This window comes from Scyliorhinus torazame, chromosome 18, assembly GCF_047496885.1.
Source record: "Scyliorhinus torazame isolate Kashiwa2021f chromosome 18, sScyTor2.1, whole genome shotgun sequence".
Lineage (NCBI taxonomy): Eukaryota > Metazoa > Chordata > Chondrichthyes > Carcharhiniformes > Scyliorhinidae > Scyliorhinus > Scyliorhinus torazame.
The window spans coordinates 22,467,449-22,494,158 of NC_092724.1; the positions used below are offsets into that span (position 1 = coordinate 22,467,449).

At 43.5% G+C, this 26,710-nt stretch overlaps 1 protein-coding gene across 1 annotated transcript; it reads left to right on the forward strand.

Moving 5' to 3' along the window:
* Window positions 1-10: 10 nt before the first annotated feature.
* LOC140395032 (SURP and G-patch domain-containing protein 2-like) lies at window positions 11-26,710 on the forward strand. The gene is made up of 10 exons (XM_072482361.1): window positions 11-92; window positions 6,625-8,565; window positions 9,055-9,334; window positions 13,701-13,915; window positions 15,740-15,863; window positions 17,352-17,569; window positions 19,005-19,063; window positions 20,610-20,746; window positions 22,491-22,626; window positions 25,047-26,710. Exons 1-9 carry the CDS (start codon window positions 59-61, stop codon window positions 22,624-22,626), a joined length of 3,144 nt encoding a protein of 1,047 aa, XP_072338462.1. The 5' UTR covers window positions 11-58; the 3' UTR covers window positions 25,047-26,710.

Genomic DNA, 26,710 nt, shown 5'->3' on the forward strand with positions numbered 1-26,710 from the left:
GAAGAACTGTTTTTCCCCCAGAAGGTGCGGGTGACTTCCGGTGGGGAAGGGAAGTGACATGACGGCAGCAATGGAGGAGAGGTTTTGTCCAGGTTTGTGGGGCTAAAGTGGGGAAGGAGAGGAGATGCGGGGGCGGGAGGGAGGTGGGGAAAGAGACGGGGGATCGTACCTGGGCCCTGCCAGAGCTTTGAAGAGGGGAGGGGGACTGGAAAACCCCCGCTCTCCAGCGGCTCATAATGAAGCGGGGCCTGTAACCGGTAACTAGGGGCAACCGGGGTGGGGAGGGGACAGGCCTGATCCCCACCTTCGGGCAACAAGGCCTCGTCTTGGGGGGGAAAGATCTGACCCCCCCCCCAAAAAAAATCCCGGCAATAGCTGGGATGTATTCCTGGAGGTTTCGTTCCATGTCCTCCCGCCTCCTCCAGCAGCCTCGAAGCCCCCCACCCCACCCCCATTTTCATATTTCTAAAACAAAAGTGTTCACGGAATATGAATGAACACCATTTTTTTAAAACCTCTAATGTTTGTCACAGCAGGCTACAGGAGTTTAAACTTCACTTTCTGGAGACTCCGGATTAATCCTGGAGAACTGGTGACACTAATCCCAGGGCAGCTGGTCCCTGCTGGGGAGGGGAGGAGGGGGGGGGGGGGGGTGCTGACGCCCCGCCTGGAGTGATTGGGAGTAACAAAGCTCTGTATCGGCAAAAGGGGCTGATAACTCCATCCCAGGGCAATGATGTGCTGTTTTGATGGCAAATCCGATGCTCTGTCCCAGACCCCCTGATGCAACAAGGCCCTGGCTGAGGAGGGAATTCATACCTGGTAATTGCCACCTGGTAATGAGGGGTAACTGGCCCTCATTGGAAAATGGGTAAAAGATCTGACCCCCCCATTTCCCTTCCAAAGGCATTCTGACATTGAAGGAGATCCCAGCCCTTGGTCCGATTAAAACAATCATGAAAATAAATGCAGAAAGTCCTGAGAACACAAAAATATCAGCATCTGACTGATTAACCTTTGGCTGAGGCAAAAAACGAGAGTCCTCACTTGTTTTCTCATGCTGACAAATCTGTTGTGTGGAGAGAAAATGTTCTGTCGTTTCTTGACAAAATTTGTTGTGCGCATGTAGACGTTTGTTCTTTTTAAGTTTGAGCCTTCCTGTGGCTCTGTTTAACAACCATCTTATTGGTGCACTTATTGACTTCTGTTAATAAATGGGTTTGAGTTATATTCAATGTAAATAAAAATCCACTGTGGTCTCTGCTGTCAAACTGCACATTCACTACTGCAGTGAAAGGTTCATTCTGCTAAAATAGTTTCTATCATCTACTGCTGTTAATAATATCCAGCCCCAGAGGGTCATTTTTCAAATTGGAAACCATATTGTCAACAGGTGTATTTCTTTTGGAACCATTGTATGGTGTGCATTACCTATTTTAAGCTCTTTAAATTATACCCAATGCCCAGTGATCATCTTCCATTGCCAGTCCGATGTGCAGAATTTCCCATGTTCAAATGTACTGTATGAATTGTAAGCCTTCGGAACACTGATAGAAATGGCAGACTTTTAAGTGTTGTTGATACTGCTGATCTGTTCTTCATTGTGTATTTGTACAGTTGTAAATTGCTTCTCCAGGCACACCCAAGTTTGGAAGGACAGATCCAATAACTGTTGCTGCTGAATAACTTTTATAGTTCGAATGGACACAACTTGACAATTTAGGCTGTTTTTGCATATGCTACCACAAAGAGTAGTTGAGTGGATAACTTTATTGTGTTTAAGGGGAAGCTGGATAAATACAAATGGGGAAAAGGATCAGAAGGATTTGGTGAATAGGGTGAGATTAAGAGGGATGAGTGGAGGTTCATGCTGGCATGGACCGCTTGAGCTGAATGACTTGTTTCTGTGCTATACTTGCTTTGTAATAGTTTTTAAAAACTGTCACTAAACAACACACTGACCTTGTTTGTCCCTGTGGAACATCCGACTGGATCAGTGAGCCAGACTGATTCCTTCTGATTTTAAATAGCAACAGTAGCTGAATAGGAAATGGCCTCCTGTGCTTTTAATTAATGTTAACTAAATATTGTCACTAAACAACACACTGACCTTGTTTGTCCCTGTGGAACATCCTACTGGGTCAGTGATCCAGACTGGTTTCTTCTGATTTTAAATAGCAATAGTAGCTGGATAGGAAGTAACCTCCTGTGCTTTTAAGTAATGTTAATTAAAAAGGAGGAAGATGGAATTGTGTATATCACATTGGTTTGATTATGAATCAAATCTCTATAATTAGTGCTTTTGTTCAATAAATTAAATCTATCTGAGGCCCACAGATATTTCAATTTTAGTGGTTGTAGTAACACGGGGCAATATGGTACTCTTTTTGTGTCTGCATTCAGATGGAGAGTGATCTATCCAATATATTAGTGAAATTGTTGATGCCTGTGATGCATTTTCATCTGAGAACACAGTTTTTTATATTCTTTCATTGGATTTGGGCATCACAAGATATGTGTTTGTTGCAGGGTTGTGTGTACAGTGATGGAATTGAAAGGAAAAATATTGTCTCATATCTGCTGGTTCAGAAACATTCTTCCTGTTGAGGGTGTCCAGCGAAGGTTCACCAGACTAATAGCAGGACTGACATATGAAGAAAGACTGGATCAACTGGGCTTGTACTCACTGGAGTCTAGAAGAATGAGAGGGGACCTCATAGAAACATACAAAATCCTGATGGGACTGGACACGCTAGATGCGGGAAGAATGTTCCCGATGTTGGGGATGTCCAGAACTAGGAGTCACAGCCTAAGAATAAGGGGTAATCCATTCAGGACTGAGATGAGGAAGAACTTCTTCTCTTAGAGAGTTGTGAACTTGTGAAATTCTCTACCACAGAAAGCTGATGGGGCCCGTTCGTTGGATATATTCAAGAAGGAGCTGGGTGTGACCCTTGCAGCTAAAGGGATCAAGGTGTATGGAGAGAAAGCAGGAGCAGGACACTGAATTTGTATGATCAGCCATGATCATATTGAATGGTGGTACAGGCTCGAAGGGCCGAATGGCCTACTCCTGCACCTATTTTCTACGTTTCTATTATCTTTCATCTGAACTAGTCCAAATTGATTATCCCTCCAACTACATCAGGCACTTTAATGTTGATGCCCCCAGGGAACAGTCTACAAATAAGGAGACTACATGGCCTGGTGGGCTGCATGTTAAAGATTCCAATTTCTTTTTTAAAACAATTTCTCTTAGAATAGTTTTTTTGACTGGAGACAAAACCTTAAATGGAAAGCAACCTAAGATTTCCCTTCTCCCTTTTTACATCTAAGGGAAGAAATGATTGCAGATTTGTGCAAAGTCCGGGTACTTCTCCTAATATCAGCAAAGGCTAAGAGGAGATTTGATAGAAGTGTTTAAAATCATGAATGGTTAGTCGAGTAAATACAGAGTGTCTCCAACGCGTGAGGGGTTGAAAACCAAAGGGGCCAGATTTTAAGATGATTGGCGAAAAAGCCAGAGGTTTTATGAGGAAATTCCTTTTTTAAAATAAATTTATAATACTTATAAAATTTGGAGTACCCAATTCTTTTTTGCCAATTAAGGGGCAATTTAGCGTGACCAATCCACTTAGCCTGCACATCTTTTTGGGTTGTGGGGGTGAGACCCACACAGACACTGGGAGAATGTGCAAACTCCACACGGACAGTGACCCAGGGCCGGGATCGAACCCGGGTCCTTGGTACCATGAGACAGTAGTGCTAGCCACTGTGCTGCATGAAGACATTCCTTTTTATGCAGCAAGTGGTTTGGATAGTGCTACAGGTGATGGAAACAGATTCAATAATAACAGGATTACTCTTTAAAGGAGCCGACACAAACTTGATGGGCTAAATGGCCTATTTCTTGTGTTGTACTATTCTATGATATCTAGTTGAGCATGACCTGCAGTTCCCGATCGCTAAAAGATGTGCACCAAATGATCTTCCAAAAAACATACTTTTAAATGTGAAGTTTTATGTCTTGAATGCTGTTCTTCTTTCCCATTCCTAGTTTAATAATGTTCCAGGCTTTAGACTTTATCTATAGAATGGCTTATTCTTACTAAATCTTGAGTAGAAAGTGATAATAGTATTTGCCTTGAAAGCGAAGTACAAATACTGCTGTTTGCATTTTCTGGTTCACCACAGAACCTGACTAACTGCGCTTTGATCTTAACAGGTAAGTAAGTGTAAAGTGGAGCAGTGAAGTGTGGGGTGGCTGGTGAGGAAGACAACCTCACTGACTCTCTGACATCAGGAGGCCTAACCGAAACTTGGGACATCCTATTCTGATATCCGTAACTAGGGTTTTGTGAGGAGGATGTTGAAATGAAGCCCACTTTTAATGAACCGAAGGGAACTGAGAAGCCCCCACATCTGGAGGTGACCTTGATGCTTTTTAATATCTTGCATGTTAAGATGCTTATTTTGAATTTGCAAATCTTCGTCTTCAACTTCAGTCCTGATACTGGTAATGTCTCTTTCCTCTTTGGCCTAGAGGGAGGTTTTGGCCAGAGCACATCTTCCCTTTCTTCAGCTGTGGAGGGCAGTCCTGTGGCAGCTTCGTTTGATTTTATTTCACATGGATTTCTTTGCACATTCTTGTGTCTCCCCTACTTCCTCTCGAACATCTTTACAGATGGAGCAGGGGGCAGTGGTTTTCCATCAGTCATCTTTGCATAATAGTGCACTTTCCTTCATGCTGTGCAATGATTGTTTTTCTGTTCTGATTCAAACAGACTACATTTAAGAGTTGGACTTGGTGTCGGTAATTAATTCTTCCTTTGTCCTTGAGGACAGTGACGCTTATCAAATACCGCTTTTTCTATGTGGTACCAAGTTTTAATCCCATTGACCATTCATTCCTCTATTATTTTCCTGCTCCTACATCATGCATTATTCTTCAAGCCTCTGGTTTTCTTCCATTGGGAGGCTGAACTTGGTTGTTCTCATTCTGTGTGTCCAATTATTCCATATATAAGAAGGTTGCCCAGCTATTGTAGCAGGAGAACTGGCAGCGTCGGAGTCAATGACACCCTGTAAAGCTGGTGATATTGCAAGGGTTCATCCTAGAAATGTTCTAAAGTGCACATAACTTCCTTGGAAAAATACCAAAGAAGATTTTGTAATTGTGAGAGCAACCATTGAGATTGCACACAAATGGGGGAGACGAACAGTTGTTATAATAAAGATCTCCATGTAGACATACTCACGATATCATGGATGTCTGTGTGTACCGTTGATACTGTACACAAATTGACTGCCACGTTACCCAGATTATAATGACTGTTCCTCAAAAATATTTCATTGGCTGGAAAACTCCATGGTACGCCCTGAAGTCGTAATAGATGCTGTAGAAATGTGAGTTTTTCTTTAATAATATATGCAAAGCACAACTCATCTATCAAAGTCATCTCTGAGCCGAATAAATTCACTTCTCCTCATATTCTCACGGAACTTTCTACCTACACACCACCAGTATATTTTTTCAAAGGACTACATTGGAGATTATTTTCAAAGCAGACTCACCAGCATTCATTTGCGCTGCCATTCGAAAATGGGATTTCCAAATGGTGAAAACGTAAATTCACGTTTTTGTCTTGGTGTCAACCAGATGGGTTGCTGAAGTGATAGGTGTCAAAGAAATGCACCTTTTTCCCAACATTGGTGCCAGTCCACATAGGATGTTTTCTACTGGAATTTTATGTTTTGAACTTGCCTTGCACATTTTGTTTTATTTCCATGGCACATTGAAACCATTATCTGACTTTTCTTGTGGAGTCAGCGGAGACTGTAAGAAGACCAGAGACATTCATTGAGGATGACAAGTTTTGGAATATTTTGCAAGCTCATGAACCATTCAAAAACTCTATCCTTGGTTTATGTGTAAAGGCTAGTTTGGATGGGAGCTCTTTACAGTCAGCTACACTCAGCTTTTAGCCAAAGGATAAATTAAGGCACATCAATGTGTTGGAAATGCAGCTACATAAACTTGCACCTCCACATATAAACCTACACAATTCTGTCTTTTGTGGCTCACAAAGGAGGAAAAAACTAGCTATGGAATCTGCGCTGCTGAATTTGGTTCTAGGTGAGTGGATTACAAGTGGCCAGCATATCTTGGCCAGTATGATCCAGAGTACTTGGTCTAAAATTGGCTTTTTTCAAGCTGTTTTCCTCTACTTGAGCAAATGGGTTCATGTCAAAGCATTTCATATCTCCATTCACCATGCATTCTCAAGCCTAGTGGACAAAAGATGTGAGGCTCTCTCATTGTTTAGTATCTTGAGGAGGACAATGCATATCCCGGTTGATAGGACAAATGTTTCCTGTTTTTCTTACTTGCATCTCTTGGATTATGTCGGATTTCCCAAAAGCAGTTAGTCAGGTGCATTTGTGGTTAAAAACCCATCATGTCTTTCTGATCTTTGTGGCGTTATCAGCATGCCCAAGTGATCTCTAATACCTTAGCTTTTACATGAGATATAGATTACAACTTTTTAAAAACATTGTTTCAATTTTAATAACAGAAAAGCTAAACACTTTTTTTCTTCCTTTCTTCCCCCTCTATCATTGAAGAAATGCTCAACTATGCACCCAGGCGATATCCCAGGGAATCTTATGAAGAAAATGCACAATACGATGGCCTTCCCTATGATGACTATGAATCTCCATCTCACAGATCGGAGAGATGGAGGAATGTATCCAATAAGGCAGAAATGCCGTCTGAAGATAACAGACGATATTATGATGATGCTTCCTATTCTGCTTCAGCAAGAAAGAATTTCTTGGAGCACCATGAGAGGGATGATCACCATTCACAGTATAACGAATTAAGGAGCCCTGCTGAATCTAGTGGGAATCCAGGGTTGTTTCGAAGACCAGCAAATTCCAATGGCAGTCCTATTAGGAGAGGATCTGGAATCTACAGAAGATCAGTGAGCCCGATTGAGTCCAGAGATCGGTCAGGATCATACAGAAGGCAAACAAGCCCAAATAATTGGCAGTCTCGGAGTTCAGCTAATGACTCCAGAGGTTACCAATTCTATAGGAGATCCCAAAGTCCCAATGGCAGAGATGGTCAAAGTTTATACAATAGATCCCAAAACCCTGTTGATAATACAGGACACTCAGAATCTCACAGACGATGCTGGAGCCCTGGTCATGAGACCAGGGATCAAGGATCTAATCCTAGATCTAGGAGCCCTGTTAAGGCACCTGATGCAGAGCTATACAAGTTATTGAGTAATGTTATTGATAATGCTCGGCGTTTGGCAGCTAGTAAGAATGATTCCTCACACACATCCTGGAGAGATCCATCCAGGGAATGCTCTCAAATGGATTCTTCCAGTTACCAGACCACTACACCTACAGACGGGTTCCATGCAGCTGAGGATTATAACCCTCGCTTGAACCAACACAGTTCTACTCATAAATACACCGAAACTTCCAGAAGGGGTCATTCTTTTCCTAAAGTGCCTCCTAAAAATGTACGAGGGCCTTTGCTTAAGCGTCCAAAGGTTCAAGGACGACAGGGCCTTCTAGGCAGAGCTCCTGGCCTTCTCGGGACAGCACCTGGCCTTCTAGGGGCTGCCCCTGGTCTTCTAGGGGCTGCCCCTGGCCTCCTAGGGACAGCCCCTGGCCTTCTAGGGACAGCCCCTGGTCTTCTAGGAACAGCCCCTGCTGGTTTAGTGGGGTCTTCTGTGTCCAGCATGCCAGTGACCACCTACAAAAATGTTTCCACAGACTCTTCTACTCATTTGCATTCATTGGGGAATATATCTGCTCTAGGTAGTCAAATGGAACTGGGACAGCAAATAATAAAATGGGCTGGTTTTCATAGCGTTGCTGTTGACCATTCCATAAAACCGAATTTTGATCCCAACACGGATACCTATTCTAAGGTAGCAACGGCCTTCCAGTGCTTGATGGCAAAGCAGCATCAGGATATCTGTGATTCGACAGTAGCGGCACATTTAGGTCTCACGTACCCTGTGATAGATAATGCTTTTGTGTCTCTGTTGATAAGGAAGAGTGTCATTACGAGTAGGTTAGAGTTGGATGATATTGTGCATAAAGGAGAATCTTTTTTGCAAGAGATACAGAGCAAGCTGCTGGAATGCATAGGCCCACTTCTTGCAGTAAGCAACAATCATGAGCTGAGCTCTAAGGCTCAAAGCTCACAGATCCCTGACAAACATGCCAGTGAGCTAGAGCAGGCAATCATAGCTTGCCGCCAATCAATGGTGTTCATTGGGCAAATCTTTGCTTTTGTCAGCGAAGAAAGAAGGAAAAATTTGTTGCAGAACACCGGGCTGAACTCAGTGGCTCCAAAATACGATTATTTCATGAATCTGGAAAGCAATCAGCTGTTTGGGAACAAATACATAAATGAGCTGAAGAACCGAGTGGAGCAAATCTACCTCCCCCCGTTACATAGCCAGGGTTCTTGTTCCAGTAAATTCACAACAAAAGCAGAGGAACAATCAAAGAATGATGCTGCAATCAAGCCCTCAAGAAGTAAGTACTCAAAATTAATCTCTGATAGTTTGTAATATTTTACAACAGATGGATAGCTTGAATTAAATTTGTGATTAGAATACATTGTAGTTTTATCAAGTCTCGATTGGTGATATTTTGAATGTGCCATAATTGAAATGTTAAATATGACTTTAATATCAGACAACACAGTGAAGCCATTGATGTCAATGAATTGAGGCTGCGGCCCTCCTTTGTCCAGTTGCTGGCCTGGCTGGTACCCAGTGCCTCCAGCAGTTGGCTACATTGATGCTTTTCAGTGGTCTGGGAGTGGGTCTCGCACCTTTTCTTTTTGGTAGCAGAATCCCAAGTGCCTTGGCAAGGAGCAAGGTTGCTGTTTCAATTTGGCTCCGATCACCAGGAAAGCTGGAACATTTCCCTTCAAATTTCTATTGTGTGAGATTCCACTAAGAATTCCTGCTAGCTCACCACCTTCCACGGAGATGGCTTGAACTGTTGTGTTTTTTTAAGTTTCCTCTTTGGCAGATGCCAAAGCCAGCAAGCAGACAGAGAAAGGTTCCTCGGCATCAGACAGCAGCAATAGATGGAAGACCGAGAAAGGCTCAGCATCCACTGATGGCAGTGGCAGGAGCATTGCAGAGATAGATGCAACAGTTGTTGAGAGCGTCCACCCCCCAGGAGACACCGAGGTCAAGACCATTATCGATAAACTCGCTATGTTTGTAGCAGAGAAGGGTGAAACAGCAGAGAAAGCAGTCATCCAGTTCAAGAAGGACGATGCCAATTATCGGTAAGGGCAACTATAAAATACCACAGACTTTGGAAATCAGAAATATAAACACAATATGCGGGAAATATTCAGCAGGTGAAGCATCACCTATGGAGAGAAAAATAATTAACATTTCAGATTGTGATCTTCCATCACAACAGTTCTAATGGTAATTGTTAACGTTAACTCTTTTTCTCTACACAGAGGCTGGGTATTTCTAGCATTCTGTGTTTCGTTTATAGAACATAAGAAATAGCAGGATGTGGAAGCTAAATGCCCCCTTGAGTCTGCTTCTGTCATTCAGTAAGATCATGGCTGAACTTTAACATTCACTTCACTTTCCTGCCCTGTCCCCCACACGCGTTCATCCTCTTGGTGCCCAAAAATCTATTAATGTTAATCCTGAATAAATGCAACTTGGCATCCACAGACCCCATGGCTAGAGAATTCCAAAGTTTCAAAACTCTGAGACAAGCGAATCACGTTAAAGGGACAAGGTCAGAGAAGCTAATTTGTCCAAAACATTGTCCCCCTTTTAAAATAGAAACATTATAACCCGTTTAAAATAAGTGATCTTGTCAGGTTAGGTCCCTCTTTGAGCCAGGCTACTCATAAGACCATAAGACATAGGAGAAGAATTAGGCGACTTGGCCCATCGAGTCTGCTCTACCATTCAATCATGGCTGATATGTTTCTCATCCCCATTCTCCTGCCTACTCCCCATAACCCCTGATCCCCTTATTAAACAAAAATTTTCGATCTCTGTCTTAAAAACGCTCAGTGATTTGGCCTTCGCAGCCTTCTGCAGCAAAGAGTTCCACAGATTCGTCACCCTCTGGCTGAAGAAATTCCTCCTCATCTCTGTTTTAAAGGTTCGTCCCTTTAGTCTGAGATTGTGTCCTCTGCTTCTAGTTTTTCCTACAAGTGGAAACATCCTCTCCACGTCCACTCTATCCAGGCTTCGCAGTATCCTGTAAGTTTCAATAAGGTCCCCCCTCATCCTTCTAAACTCCAACAAGTGCAGACCCAGAGTGCTCAACCGTTCCTCATACGACAAGCTCTTCATTCCAGGGATCATTCTTGTGAACCTCCTCTGGACCCTTTCCAAGGCCAGCACATCCTTCCTTAGATACAGGGCAAAACTGCTCACAATACTCTAAATGGGCTTGGACCAGAACCTTATACAGCCTCAAAAGTACATCCGTGGTCTTGTGTTCTAGCCCTCTTGACATGAATGCTAACATTTAATTTGCCTTCCTAACTGCCGACTGAGCCTGCATTAGAGAATCGTGAACAAGGACTCCCACGTCCCTTTGTGCTTCTGATTTCCTAAGCATTTCCCCATTTTGAAAATAGTCCATGCATCCATTTCTCCTTCCAAAGTGCATAACTTCACACTTTTCCACATTGTATTCCATCTGCCACTTCTTTGCCCACTCTCCTACCCTGTCCAAGTCCTTCTGCAGCCTGCCTGCTTCCTCAATACTACCTGAACTTCTACAGATCTTTGTATCATCTGCAAACTTAACAACAGTACCTTCAGTTCCTTCTTCCAAATTATTAATGTATATTGTGAAAAGTTGTGGTCCCAACACCGACCCCTGAGGCACACCACTAGTCACAGGCTGCCATCCTGAAAATGACCCCTTTATCCCCACTCTCTGCTTTCTGCCAGTCAGCCAATCCTCTATCCATGCCAGAATCTTACCCTTAACACCAGGCTCTTAACTTATTTAACAGTCTCCGATGCGGCACCTTGTCAAAGGCCTTCTGAAAATCTAAATAAATCACGTACATTGGTTCTCCTTTGTCTAACTTCCTTGTTACTTCTTCAAAGAACTCTGATAGACTTGTCAGACATGACCTCCCCTTGACGAAGCCATGCTAACTCAGTCTTGTTTTATCACACACTTCCAAGTACTCCGCTATTTCATCTTTAATAATGGACTCTAAAATCTTACCAATCACCGAAGTCAGGCTAACCGGCCTATAATTTCCCATCTTCTGCCTCCCTCCCTTCTTCAACAGCGGTTTTACATTAGCCACTTTCCAGTCCTCTGGGACCCTTCCTGCCTCCAGTGATTCCTGAAAGATCACCACCAATGCCTCCGCTATCTCTTTTAGAACCCTGGGGTGTAGTCCATCCAGTCCAGGTGATTTATCCACCTTCAGACCTTTTAGTTTCCCCAGAACTTTCTCCTTAGTGATGGTCACTGCACTCACCTCTGGCCCCTAATTCTCCTGGAGCTCTACATCCCACCGGTGTCTTCCACTGTGAAGACTAATGCAAAGTAACTATTTAGTTCCTCTGGCATTTCTTTGTTTCCTATTATTACTTCTCCAGCCACATTTTTCAGTGGTCCAATGTCTATTTTTGCCTTTCTCTTACCTTTTATATGTTGAAAAAATCTCTTCCTATCTTCCTTTATTTATTTTTTTCATAAATTTAGAGCACCCAATTCATTTTTTTCCAATTAAGGGGCAATTTAGCGTGGCCAATCCATCTACCCTGCACATCTTTGGGTTGTAGGGGCAAAACCCACACAAACGCGGGGAGAATGTGCAAACTCCACACGGACAGTGACCCAGAGCCGGGATCGAACCTGGGATCTCGCGCCATGAGGCAGCAATGCTAACCACTGCGCCACTCTGCTGGCCTTATCTTCCTTTATATTACCTGCTAGCTTGCACTCATATTTCATCTTCTCCCCCTTTATTGCTTTTTTCGTTGTCCTCTGCTCGCTTGTAAAGGCTTCCCAATCCTCTGGCTTACCACTAATCCTCGCCACTTTATATGCTTTTATGCTGTCCTTGACTTCCCTCGTCAGCCATCGATGCCTTGTCCTCCCTTTAGCATGTTACCTCCTCCTTCGGATGAATTTCTGTTGTTTCTCCCAAATAACCCCTAAAACTCCTGCCATTGCTGTTCCACTGTCTTCCCTGCTAGGCTCCTTTTCCAATCAACTCTAGCCAGCTCCTCCCTCTTGCCTTTGTATTATCCTTATTTAATTGTAATACTGTTACATCTGATTGCAGCTTCTCTCTCTCAAACTGCAGGGTAAATTCTATCATATTGTGGTCACTGCTCCCTAAGGGTTCCTTTACCTTAAGTTCCCTAATCAAGTCTGCCTCATTACACATCACCAAATCCAGAATTGCCTGTTCCCTAGTAGGCTCTGTCACAATCTGCTCCAAAATACTATCTCTTAGACTTTCCACAAATTCCTTTTCTTGGGATCCACTACCAACTGCACATTGAAGTCCCCCTTGATTATTGCAATATTGCCTTTTTTACATGCCTTTTCTATTTCTTCATTTATTTTCTGCCCTATTTCCTGACTACTGCTAGGGGGCCTGTACATAACTCCCACCAGGGTCTTTTTACCTTTGCGATTCCTCAACTCTACCCACGGAGATTCTGATCCTATATCACTCCTTGCTATCAATTTAACTTCATTCCTTACTAACAATGCCTGCCCCCTTTGCCCATCTGCCTGTCCTTTCAATAGGACACATATCCTTGGATATTTAGATCCCAGCCCTGATCCCCTTGCAGCCATGTCTCTGTGATGCCCAGAACATCGTACCGGCCAATTTCAATGTGTGCAACAAGCTCATTTACCTTCTTCCGCATACTGCTCGCATTTAGGTACAACACCCTCAATCCTGCATTGACCACCTGCCTTCTCACACTTTTTTGCTCTGCCTGAGGGTAATGTTGTTCTCTTATTTTGGTTCTCTATTTCCCCTTCAGTTATTAAACCCATTCTGGTTCCCACCCCACTGTCATACTAGTTTAAATCCTCCCATAGCATACCCTATGCTGTCAAATAGAGATCATGTATTAAAAATGCAGTCTTAAAGGCAGCACGGTGGCGCAGTGGATAGCACTGCTGCCTCACGGCGCCGAGGTCCCAGGTTCGATCCCGGTTCTGGGTCACTGTCCGTGTGGAGTTTGCACATTCTCCCCGTGTTTGCGTGGGTTTCGACCCCACAACCCAAAGCTGTGAAGGACAGGTGGATTGGCCACTCTAAATTGCCCCTTAATTGAAAAAAATGAATTGGGTACTCTAAATTTATTTTAGAAATGCAGTCTTATAGCCCATTTTCATGATTGAATATACTAACGAAAGTCACAATAAAAGCCACCTGAATCAAGTACTGAAGGGCTGTGGGTGCTCAGGAGATGTACCACAGTGAGAATTATTAGCAGCTTCAGAAGGGGTGGATGAATTAATGATGTTAGCTATGTCCTCTGTGCCGGCATTGGCTGATAGATGCCCACTCTCTTGACTATAGATAATGCCTGGCCCAGGAAACAGTGAGGAACATAGAAAAGGGAGACTTATCGACTAACGTTTGTTTGAAAAAAAAAATTATTTTAAAGGTTTTTGCTTGACACAAGAAGCAACGAATACAGGTATTACAAGTATAAAGTGGCACAGTACTCTAGAGAAAACACCTGCCAGTCAAGCAAACCCGGTGCTGCAGAGAACCAAGAGTCAGGATGTAAAACATCCACGGACAATACGCCAAGTGCACTCCAAAATGAGTTCCTGATGCAAGTTGAGAGTTCAAAAACTTGTCCAGCTACAGAAAAAGGTAGGGACAACATAACTGTTCTGAGGAATAAAGTGACCTTGGCGTGTTTGTCCATAGATCTCTGAAGGCAGGAGGGCAGGTTAGTAGGGTGGTGAAAAAGGCATATGGGACCCAGAGATTACAAAAGCAGGGAGGTCATGTTGGAGTTGTATAGAACTTTGGTGAGGCTACAGCTGGAGTACTATGTGAAATTCTGATCACATTAGAAGAAGGATGTGATTACACTGGAGAGGATGCAGAGGAGATTCACCAGGATGTTGCCTGGGGTGGAACATTTAAGTTCTGAAGAGAGGTTGGATAGGCTTGGGTTTTTGTTGGAGCAGAGAAGATTGAGGGGCGAACTGATCGAGATGTACAAGATTATGAGGGGCATGGACAGGGTGGATAGGGAGCAGCTGTTTCCCTTGATTGAAGGGTCAGCCATTAGTGGACACAAGTTCAAGGTGAGGGGCAGGGGGGTTTAGGGCAGATGTGAGAAAAACCTTTTTACCCAGAGGGTGGTGACGGTCTAGGATGCATTGCCTGAGAGGATGGTAGAGATGGGTAACCTTGCATCCTTTAAAGAGTACCTGGATGTGCACTTGGCATATCAAAACATTCAAGGATATGGGCTAAGTGCTGGCAAATGGGATTAGGTAGGTAGGTGTTTTGCATATGTTGGTACAGATTTGATGGGCCAAAGGGCATGTTAAAAGTATTATATAGATTCAGGTTTTAGCTGTTGGCCATTAGGTTTTGACTGTTCAACAAGCCAGGTTAAATTCCCACTGACCTATTGAGCCAAGGCTGACCTGCAACACGTGTCAGCTTAGTCACCGATTTAAACCTAATTAAAAAGTCTTATTGCATTCTGATTAATCTATTTAATCAGTTGATTATAATTGCAGGGCAAACAATGGAGAACAAGTTTAAGGTTTCTGTAGAGGCAGGATATTGTCTTGGTACCAAATCAACAACAGAATTATAATTACTGCGTGCTGAGTGAAACTATTTGTAAAGGTAAAGTAAAAACGTCGTACTGCTGTAAAAATATAAGAACTCATTAGTAATAAAAGGCAAAATTATTGATTAGGAATAAGTCAGTTCCATTCTCATTATATGAAGTTGTATTTTAACAATTATATAGTGATATGATACAGAGTTGTGTGAATTGTCACGTAGAGGGAGTAAAGAGAATTGCCTGCCTGTAATAGTATTTAGATTTGTAATTTTCTAAGATACTGAGCTCAGAATTGTAGCAGCTTAGTCCCCAAATTTAATCAGCAAGGTAATATTGCAAATACTGCCTTATAAGTGTAGACTTGAGCACTGCTGCATATATGCTGTATTGCTTAATAAATCTTTACTATCCTTGTTTAATAATAATTTTGAGGAATAAATTATAAATAAAAACCCTGACTTCTAATGCTGGCATGACACAACTGTGGGCCATTTTTTTTACAATTGTCTCCAGAAGGTGCTCATTCATCCTGGGGTATGGGTCCTCAAAAGCTAAATGACATCTGTGATCTCACCCTGTGGCCACTCTTAATTTATTAGCTTAGACAGTGAGTGCCAGCACAGTACTGAACTGAACGGTATTTCATGACCAAGACTGATTTACTCTCTGCCGTCTGTCCATCGTTGCAGAATTTGCATTAATGTGCTTGTCTATTTCTGATTTGGGGTAAAGTCGGCCATGGCCTGGGAGACAGTTGGCCTGCCTGAGTGCAAGTGTATAGTGTGTGGTGGTGAATTAGGTGAGGAGGTACAGTGAGAATCAACAGCAAGTTACTGTCTCTGAGTGATTTGTGCTTTCTGCAACTTAACTTGTTTTTCTTGCAGGTGATCCTCTTGGTGATGCAAAAACGAGAACCACTGCAGAGAAACTGGCCAAGTTTGTGGCTGAGTGTGGCCCAGAACTGGAAGAGATTGCCATTGAAAACAATCGCGATAATCCAACCTTCTGGTAAGAGTACAGAGACTGGCTGCTTGCTGGCATGTCAGGAATATGAGGGTATGAAACGGGGTTCTTTTCTAGCAGTAAGAGGTAGGTACCCTTGCACTGTCTGGCCCAAGAGTGCCTTGGATCAGTTAATCCCAAAGTTAATGTTTACTTTTCCCAGGTCATATACACTGCCTGGGAGGATGAGGTGGTGGCAAGGGACACTGAATTTTGTGTGTTCCAATCGTACAGCAGATCTAACGACTGACCAATTAATTCTTCGTAGCGGTGTCGGACAACCCGGGGTTGGAAACGGGTGCGGAGGCAGATGTAGCCTTCGCCTCGTTGATCGCCGGAAGGCGGATCCTGATGGGATGGAGAGCAGCCTCTCCACCCTGTGCCCTGGCGTGGTGGGTGGACCTGCTGGAATTCTTGACTCTTGAGAAGGTTAAGTTTGAACTGAGGGGAAGAATGGAGGGGTTCTACAATTCATGGGCATTATTCATCATGCACTTTCAAGAACTGGATAACATTGAACATTAGTTGGGGGGGGGGGGGGTTGAGGGGAGGGGGACTGTGTGTGTTAATGGTGACTATGGGTGATTCCTGATTCCTTTTTGTCTTTTGTTTATGTTATCATACGGGCTAATTTTGGTGGGAGGATGGGATCGTTGTTATTGATATGGGGATTGACATTATGTTTTTTACTGATTATTGTTTATTGTTGGTGGGTGCAAATCTGGGAGAAAATGTAAAAAAGGAGGCGAATAAAAATATTTATAATAAAAAATGTTTTTTAATTTATTCGTAACGGGTTTGTTCTCTTATTTTTTTAATCCAGAATCACTTGGGGGCATCCCGAAGTTGTGAAAAACGGTTTACAAATATAGATTCATTTTGGATCAGAGTCGGAGTGAACGATTTGGATGTGACTCCCCAAAACAGATTTCGGAGAGGCAACTCTGTTTGAAAAAACTATATATAAATAATTTGCATTCACAACCTCAGGATGTTCCAAAGCACTTTACAGCCAACAAAGTATTCTTGAAATATAGTTACTGTTGTAATGTATGAAATGATGCAACAACTATTGATACAGCAAGATCCCAAAAACAGCAACGTGATAAATGACCAAGTATTCCATTGTAAGCTGTAGTTTGAAGGAGTTTCCATCGTTATAGATGTCAACTTTTGGGTGAAGCACTAAACCGTGGCCCCTTTTGATGAGGCCAGTAAAGATCCCACGGCCAATCTTTAGAAGGAGAGCATAGGGATGCTTCCCTGTATTGTGATCAATATTTATCCCTCAGCCTGTATCACTAAAATAAATTAACTGGACATTATCACCTTGCTATTTGTGGGATCTTACTGTGTTTCTGTCCTCCCACAATAGGCATGTGAGTGCCCATTGGCTGCAACATTTTGCCATCCTCCTGCTCATAAGTAGAGGTGCTGATCTGTTTTCGAGAGGAGCGGTGATCACAGTGGTTCCCTTTGTTTGCATCTTTGCAGGTTTCTCTACGATGAAAACAGTTCCTATTACAAATACTACAAGGAGAAGGTGAAGGATTACAGTGAGATGGTGGAGAAATCCAATACTTCCACAGATCCTGCACCGGAGTCGGCATCCTCAACACGTTCCGTTCTTCCCAGGAGACGGAAGGGACTGACTCTGAAAGTGGGCATGCTGCCACCCAAAAGGCTCTGCCCAAAGGCAACTTCATCACCGGGTATGCATTGACAAAGTGAAGCCAAACTGTTTCCATTTCACTAAACATGTACGGATAAAGGTTGCTAAACACGATGGTTATCCCACCTACTTCTTACTATCTTACCCAATAGAGGGCCACTGTCCATCACAGGTAGATATTAGAGAATTATAGAAATCAAGCTTCAGTTGAAATATTGGTTTGTATCTTGTAATTGATCTATTTTTAAAAAAATTATTAGTTCCCAGCTCAGATCCACAGCCTTTCATGTAAGAAAATGAAATATTCTGTGAAAATTGCTGACAGGTCCATTCATTGCTCATGTCTTGGACTCTAAATCTCTTTAGTGCTGCACTGAAGTGCCAGCCCGAGATATGAAGGCTAGTCCTGGAATTGAGGTTTGAAACAACCACCTTCTGGCCCAGATGCATCAATGCTACCCAAGTCAAACTTGTCACACCTAAAGCTGATCCAAATGTATTCAGGGTTTGAATGAAGGCCCCTCAAAAGCTTATTCACCAAATCGCATTGGCACTTCAATGCTACCCATTTGGGCCTGTCATTGATCTGTTGCAAGTTCGGCAGCGACAATCGCGGTGTCTTTTATTGAAGTTGACTGACCAAACGCTAGATATACTTGGCTACTATGCAACCCAGAGGTTTAACCAGGAAACCTCCCTGTGATCTGGACCACACCTTCTGCCCTTCGTATGCTTGTTCTTCAATCTCTCCAAAGATATGAGTTTCACACTAAATGAAGTGAAGCTTGGTTTGAACAGTTAAAAGGCTTCATAACACAGTTTGGTGACCGTTTAGGGCAACAGATACAACCAGATTCACTTAAGATAGTTTGCAAAACTTATTTTCATGGAACGTTCTAAAAGTAATGAATGCCTGGTGATATCTGCCCCGCAGTGGATTAATTGCTTTAATAGAATAGCCTCTATGCATTCTGTCCTACATTCAAGAGCAGAACCTGCTGTTATCCTTTGCAACCTTTTGCTGTCTTACTCCCTGTGCAATGTCCTGTTTAGAAAGTCTCTCTCCCTCTGCCTCAGAAGGCTCTCTCTGCCCCAAAAGGCTGTGTATCTTCACAGACAGACTGAGGTTAAAGGGTTTCCAACACATTGTCAAGAGATGTTTACTGATAACCTGTTAACAGTTATTATGGCATCTTTGTAACAAACAACTTCTGATTAGTATATTTAACCAGGTCTAACCTGTATTCCTTTAATAGACTGTCCTGAGAAAATTATCCCTTTTGAAGCCAGCCCAAACTTAAAAGTCACTTTTTAAAATAACTTCTATCTGCAACCTCAGTGAAACATTATCCAAAAAATAAAATAATAATACACAAGCGTGACTTGCCATTCTGGCTGAATTGCTGTCTCTGTCCTTTCGTTTGTTTCTAAAATCACAGGCGAAAATCACTAATAAATGTGTGCTGTCATTTCAGTCCGCGAGCTGAAGAGAATCGGCTATGACAAGCCAACATACAAACCGAAGAAAAAAATGGTAAGATTAGGAACCATCGTGTACAACCCAGCATTCAGGTCATCCCTATTGCTACTTATCTTCCTAATTATCAGTCCTGTTCCCAACCAGATATTTATTCTGCTGTTTTATTTTAAGACATCAATTCATATATTAATAGTTATTTTCTCTGGGAGTTCATTCCATACATTGCTGCTAGGGTGGATATTTGAGTGCATGCTTGGTAAGTGCAGGCAAATAGTTTTGTTTATATGCCCATTTTCTTCAAAACTCCCAAAAACATCAGCACTATCTCAATATGCAGCATGTTCTCATCTCTGAAGACCACAGGTTCCAGTCGCATTCAAGAGATTTGAGCCCCATAATTCAGGTTGAGTCTCCCAGTGCTGCACTGTTGGAGGTGCAGTTTTTCAGTTGAGACATTAAACCAAGACATTAAATCTGTCTCCTCAAGTGGATGGAAACAATCCCACAGCCATTATTTGAAAAAAAGAGCAGAGGGATTCTCCCTGGTGTTCTGAAACTAATATTAATCCTCAATCAACAACACTAAAACTAATCATTGATCTAATAGCTGCTTGCGGGATTTGAGTCAGAAGGTTGTGGGTTCCCATTCCAGAAGCTTGAGCCCATAATCCAAAGTAACACTTGCGGTGTTGTATACGGGGAGTTTTCCTGGGTGTCCTGGCCAATATGTATCCCTCAACCAACATCACTAATAACAGATAATCTGGTCATTATATTACTATTTGTGGGACTATGCTTTGTCCAAATCTGATGCCACATTTCCCTATGTTACAACAGTGACTACACTTCAAAAAGTACTTCAGTGGCTGGAAAGCCCTTTGTGATGTCCTGAGAATGTGAAACGGCCATATAAAAATCCAAGTCTTCCCTTCTTTGAAAGGCACTTGGTCTTCTGGGTGCAATTCCTCAGGGGTCAGGCACCCTTCAGTAGGTCACCCAACTGACCACCCTTCATACTTAAGTCCTAAGCATCAGAACTGAGCCTGCTCTTGCCCTTGCCCATGAACCCTCTAATTAGAGTCACTGGATGGTGGTGAGGAGAGCACAAGCCATTTGACCCTGCCAGGCTAGGAAAGCACACGGGATGCTCTGGGTACATGCATTCAAATCCCACCCTGGCCGCTGTTGAATTTTAAATTAAATTAATAAAACCCGAAGTTACGTTGTTGTAAAACCACCTGGTTCATTAATGTCCTTCAGGAAGGAAATCTGCCATCTTTACTTGGTCTGGCCTACATGTAACTCCAGACCCACAGCGATGTGGTTGGCTCTTAACTGTCCTCAGAACTGGCCTAGCAAGACACTCCGTTTAATTAGAGATGGGCAACAAATGGTGGCCTTGTCAACCACATCTCATGAAAGGATTAAGATATTGGCGAACTCAACATTGTCCAGAGACCAAACCAGGAATCTTCTGACTTATCAGACTCGGGTCTGAAACAAATCGTTTCTTTACTCCACTGAAAGCTGCTGACACTGGTGAAATTGGTCCATTGTTGAGGATATAAATGTTTATTCTGATCAAATGTTTCCCTTTCAGAGAAATGAGGATATAAATTACACTAAAAACAAGCTGGCGGTGGACAATGTTGGGTACAAGATGCTGCAAAGAATGGGCTGGAAGGATGGAGATGGGCTGGGCTTAGGAAAACAGGGCATCAGAGACCCTGTCAACAGGTATGAAACAGGTCGGAGACTTTGGTCCTAGTTTCAAACATGGCCAAAACTCCTGGGGTGCATCTTTGTTTCTCTGTGAGCCATAAGGACCCCAGCACAATCATCTCTCTTGTTAATGAGATCATAGTATGCGTTGTCATTCAGTGCCTCACTGTGAAATAGGAAACTAGAACCTTGCACCTCAGTAATGCATGATGGCAGACATACAACGTACACTGGAGCTGCAAAATCACACTGCAATTTCAACTGTATAACACTGCGTACAACACTTGGTTATATGTATAACACTGGCTGTATTACAGTACTGGTGGGGTCAGGTCTATCATGTATAACACTGGTATATTGTATTAGTGGGGACAGGTCTCACTGTTACATGAGGGTACAGTACTGGTCAGTACCAGTCTGTCACTGTATAACACTGGGATATATTGTATATTCATGGTATTTCTAGTGTTTCCTCACAAGCAGCCTTGCAGTAGGACATGGGCACTTTAAGAGATTGATCATATGACATCAAGATGACACCATCGGCAGTTTGCGTGGGCAAACGGACTGTGACATCGCAGCCTGTTAACGTCTTTTTAAAAAAATTTAGAGTACCCAATTCATTCCAATTAAGGGGCAATTTAGTGCGGCCTATCCACCTACACTGCACATCTTTGGATTGTGGGGGCGAAACCCACACAAACACGGGGAGAATGTGCAAACTCCACACGGACAGTGACCCAGAGCCAGGATCGAACCTGGGACCTCGGTGCCGTGAGGCAGCAGTGCGAACCACTGTGCTGCCCTGTTAATGTCTTTTTAGATTACCCAATTTTTTTCCAATTAAGGGGCAATTTAGCCAGGCCAATCCACCTATCCTGCTTATCTTTGGGTTGTGGGGGCAAAACCCACGCAAACACGGGGATGGTTAACGTCTTCTTAATAAAGATCTTTGTGGGCAGCATGGTGGCGCAGTGCTGAGCACTGCTGCCTCACGGCACCGAGGTTCCAGATTCGATCCTGGCTCTGGGTCACTGTCCGTGTGGAGTTTGCACATTCTCTCTGTGTTTGCGTGGGTTTCTCTCCCCCCCCCCCCCCCCCCCCCCCCCCCCCCCCCCCCCCCCCCCAACCCAAAGATGTGTAGGGTAGGTGTATTGGGCATGCTAAATTGCCCCTTAATTAGAAAAAATGAATTGGAGCACTGATAGGAACAGACCAATCACTGAATAATGTTGGGTACAGTACTGGTGGGGACAGGTCTGTCACCGAATAACGTTGGGGTACAGTACACGTGGTGACAGGTCTGTCACTGTATAACATGGGTACAGTACTAGTGGGAATGGGTCTGTCACTATAACACTAGGGTATAGTACTGGTGAGGATGGGTCTGTCACTGTATAACACTGGGATACAGGAACCAAAAAGAAAATGTTGGAAAATCTCAGCAGGTCTGGCAGCATCTGTAGGGAGAGAAAAGAGCTAACATTTCGAGTCCAGGTGACCCTTTGTCAAAGCTGGGATACAAGACTGTGAGGACGGGTCTGTCACTGTGTAACACTGGGCTACAGGACTGGTGGGGATAGGTTTGTCTCGGAGATGGTAGAGGTGGAAGCAACATAAAGGAATATATTCAGCATCACACAACCTTAATCTATATTAGCTCCAATGTTTTTTTTTTCTCATGCATTGGTAGCAATATACTAATTAAATCCTGTGATATACCTGTACATCTTTCAACGTAAATCTCTCTCCTCTATAGGGGTGTGACATCGACAGACAGAGCTGGGCTAGGAGTTCCCATTACTGCAGAAATGGAAGAGGCGGATAATGAGTTTGCAACTTTCCGTAAACGGATGATGGTGGCGTTCAGAACCAAGCTGCTGTCTAAATCCTAGGTACATATGTCATACACTGACCTCTTTATAAGTTGTTTAAATGCTGAAAATCATCTAAAGTTTGTGAGTGGGAACTTAATTGGTTAAGAATGACTTGTATTGGGAGGAGTTTGAGTTGCCAGGTGGGAAGGGGTTCCGGTACCTGTAAGTACGGGATTTTGTTCGGAGGCAGGTCTCAAGCTTTCCGCACCTCCCACAAAGGGGGCTACAGGACAAGGTGATGTCAAAACAGGAGTTGGGGAGGGGAAGGTCTCGGAGGTATAAAAGGAGCTGATGGAGTGGGAAGGAGTTCCAATAGGAGAGGTGAAGAGGAAGTGGGACGAAGAGTTGGGAGGGGAGTTGGAGGTTGGGCTATGGGAGGAGGCCCTGCAGAGAGTGAACGCGTCCTCGTCGTGTGCCAGGCTCAGCCTGATCCAGTTCAAGGTGGTCCACAGGGCTCAAATGACAGTGGCCGGATGAGCAGATTTATTGAGAAGGTGGAGGAGAGGTGCGAGAGCTGTGGGGGAGGTCCTGCGAATCATGTGCACATGTTCTGGGCGTGTCCAAGGTGGAGGGGCTTTTGGCAGGGATTTGCGGACGTCATGTCTGAGGTCCTGCTAGGGAGGGTGACTCTGAGTCCAGAGGTGGCGATATCCGGGAGCCCAGTGGGGAGAGAGGCCGACATTTTGGCCTTTGCTTCCCTGGTGGCCCGGAGACGGATTCTGCTGGGATGGAGGGACTCGGAGCCCCCGAAGTCGGGGGTATGGGTAAGCGACATGGTGGGGTTTCTCAGGTTGGAGAAAATCAAATTCGCCTTAAGCGGTTCGTTACAGGGGTTCGCCCGGAGGTGGCAGCCGTTCATCGACTTCTTTAAGAAAAATTAGTCTGTCAGCAAGGAGGGGGGTAAAAGGGGGGAAGCATAGAAGTGACAAATAAGGGTAGGAAAACCAATGAAGGGAGGGCCGTGAGGCGGAGTGTTTATATGGACCTTGTTGGTTGGGGTCTGTGTATGGGGGGGGCTATGTTATTGTGGGTTTTTTGTCTTTGTTGGATTTTTCTGTTTAAGTGTTCAAATTATAAATGCCTCAATAAAATATTTTCTAAGAAAAAGAATGACCTGTATTTATAAAGCTGATCTCAGTTCTTGGGAAAGCCCCCAAGTGCTTGAAATGCATTCATTTATGTTCAGTTGACACAGCACACAAAGACAGTGACATCGTGGTAATGTCATTGGACTAGTAACACGAACCTGTCTCCCATCCATTGACTCTTATCTGCACCTCCCGCTGCCTTGGGAAAGCGGGCTGCATAATCAAAGACCCCTCCCACCCGGCTTACTCACCCTTCCAACTTCTTCCATCGGGCAGGAGACACAAAAGTCTGAGAATATGCATGAACAGATTCAAAAACAGCTTCTTCCCCGCTGTTACCAGGCTCCTAAATGACCCTCTTATGGACTGACCTGATTAATACTACACTCATGTATGCTTCATCCGATGCCGGTGTCTGTGTATTTACATTGTGTATCTTGTGTTACCCTATTATGTATTTTTGCTCACAGAAAAATACTTTTCACTGAACTTCAGTACATGTGACAATAAACAAACCCAAAGCTCTGGGGACATGGGTTCAAATCCCACCATGGCAGCTGGTAGAATCTGAATTCAATAAGTCTCAGTAATGGTGACGATGACTGCTGTTGCGATTGTTGTAAAAACCCATCTGCTTCACTAATGTCCTTTAGGGAAGGAAATTTGCCATGCTTACCCAATCTCCATGTGACTCCAGACCCACAGTAATGTGGTTGACTCTTAACTACCCTCTGCAAGAATTGAAAAACACAGGCCAAGTTTATGCTGCAGAGGGGACACCTAGTCCCATAACCTTCTATTCATTTCACCCTCTTAAATGTATCTATAATAATAATCTATTTGACTCGACTACTCCATGTGGTAGTGAGTTCTATGTTCTTATCAATCTCTGGGTAAAGGGCTTTCTCATGAATTTCCTATTGGATTGATAGTATCTATATTATAATGATTGTTGTGGAGAAGTTAGCTTGACCTAGTATCTGGCCCTAGGACTGAGAGGAAGAAAAACAAAACAGAGTTCCCATTCCTGACCACTGTCCTAGCAGGTCACCGCATGAAGGTACATTTGTGTGTAGGTGTCAGGTGAGCACAGGATGGAGCTCGGCTGTGATGTCCTCTGTGTTTGTGTAGCCTGCCAACCAGTCACTGGATGAAACAACGGGGACAGGCAATGCTTACCATAGGGACCTATACCCTAGTGAGACAACCTTCAAGAGAAATGGGGATCTGCATCCCAGAGAGTCAGCACTGTCAGGAGAGGAGGGAAACAAACTGAGTTGGTAGGGCGGGGAGGGATGTGGAATTTATAAACTGTCAGGAATTAATCCTATTTTATTATTTTTGTTTCAGGTTAATGTCGGGCTGGTGATGCTGGGAGTTTCTGGAAAGTGGAGGATGGTCTTCATGGCACAAGCTGATTGGATTTGAGGCCACAGGAAGTGAAGTGACTTGAAAATACAAAATATTAAAAATGGAATCTATCCAGATGATGAATGTATGATGGAACCCATTATACATGGTGACTTGCTGCACCTAGCAACCCAGTAATTCACTATACTCGGTAACTCACTGTATGTGTTATCCTGACCGCAAAACGACACAATCCAGCGCAATCCAGCGCTCCAATTGGATACTCCAAATTATCCAATCACTCAACAGGAGCAAATGTTGGTGTATCTGGTTGGCCAACCTGGGTGTATACAATTAGCCCTTTTGATGTCACAGGATGAACCGTTATAGGAAATCTATAATGCACTTGCTTCGTTTTCTTCTTTTTTTACAATGTGTCTTAACATATTCTCCATTTTAGATATTGTTTTTATAGACTAATTAGGTTGCCTCTGTCCCCATTACCCAGTGTTTTTTCTCTCTCTCTACAACTCAGTTTCAGGTAATATCTTGGATTTTGCTGTCGCCCTGGTCTTAGGTAAGTATCTGTCTCGACCACATGGAAGTTCACAGTTGCATTTTCAGTGAGTTGCAGGTGGCAAATGGGTGTCTGCCCAAACATATAGTTGGGAGCACAGCAAGCTTTCAGACTGCAAGTGGAGACTCTCCTTGCCCCTTGACCTTCGGTATACTGCAACCATCCATAGCCAATCCAAGTATTAATCTAGGGACATCTAGGCTCCATCACTTATTTGTGTTTGTGCGCAGACTCTCACATCATCACAGGTACAAACAAATACAAAATGGAGCATACGGATAGACAATTATTCAGTTGTTCCAATAGCCAGAAGAAACTTATCAAGTGGAGGATCTAACAGGATAACTGACGGTCAAGTTTGACACTGCAGGGACAGATTTATAGTGAAACTGTAAACACAGTTATAGAACACCCATTTAGAGGCTCACCACAGATTATAGTCTTGCCCTTCATAATGCCAACAATTCCCCAAGATCGCATTGACCTTCAAATTGCACTGGCCCCATTATCATAAGGTGTGCCCAAATCCCATTGGGCAATGGCACAGATGTGCAAGGACAATCCTACCGAGGGTGTAGGGTGGGGATAAAGAGGGGTTCTTGTTTCACCACGAGCGTAGCTGTATGGTCTTGGTCACATGGGAGTGGACAAGAGGTGACAGCACTAGACTGAGTATGCATCAAAAGTTTGGTATGGAGACAAATGGCCCTAATGAAAAATTCTTACAGAGCTATGAGTTGTAAAAAGTATTGTAGCGAAAGTGCTTGTTCAGATTCCTGTGTTCTGTGCTGTTCTCCTTACTTAACTATCGTGTTTGTCATGTTATTTATATCAGTAGTCAAACATTGTGAGATTTTGCTGAATTATTTAGTATTGCTTTACTTATCTTGGTCACCGTGCATGCGGCACGCAGCATGGTGGTATCATTCACCACTGGCCTCGCCGACCCTCCACAACTGTACTAAAGGTGCCCGTTGAACACTGTCACCTTTGAGAGTCCATGAGTTAAAGAGAGTGACGGTTTCTTACAGATGAAAGTTTATAATCTGGATATACTGAAAAAAAAATAAAGCGTGTGTGCTTAAAA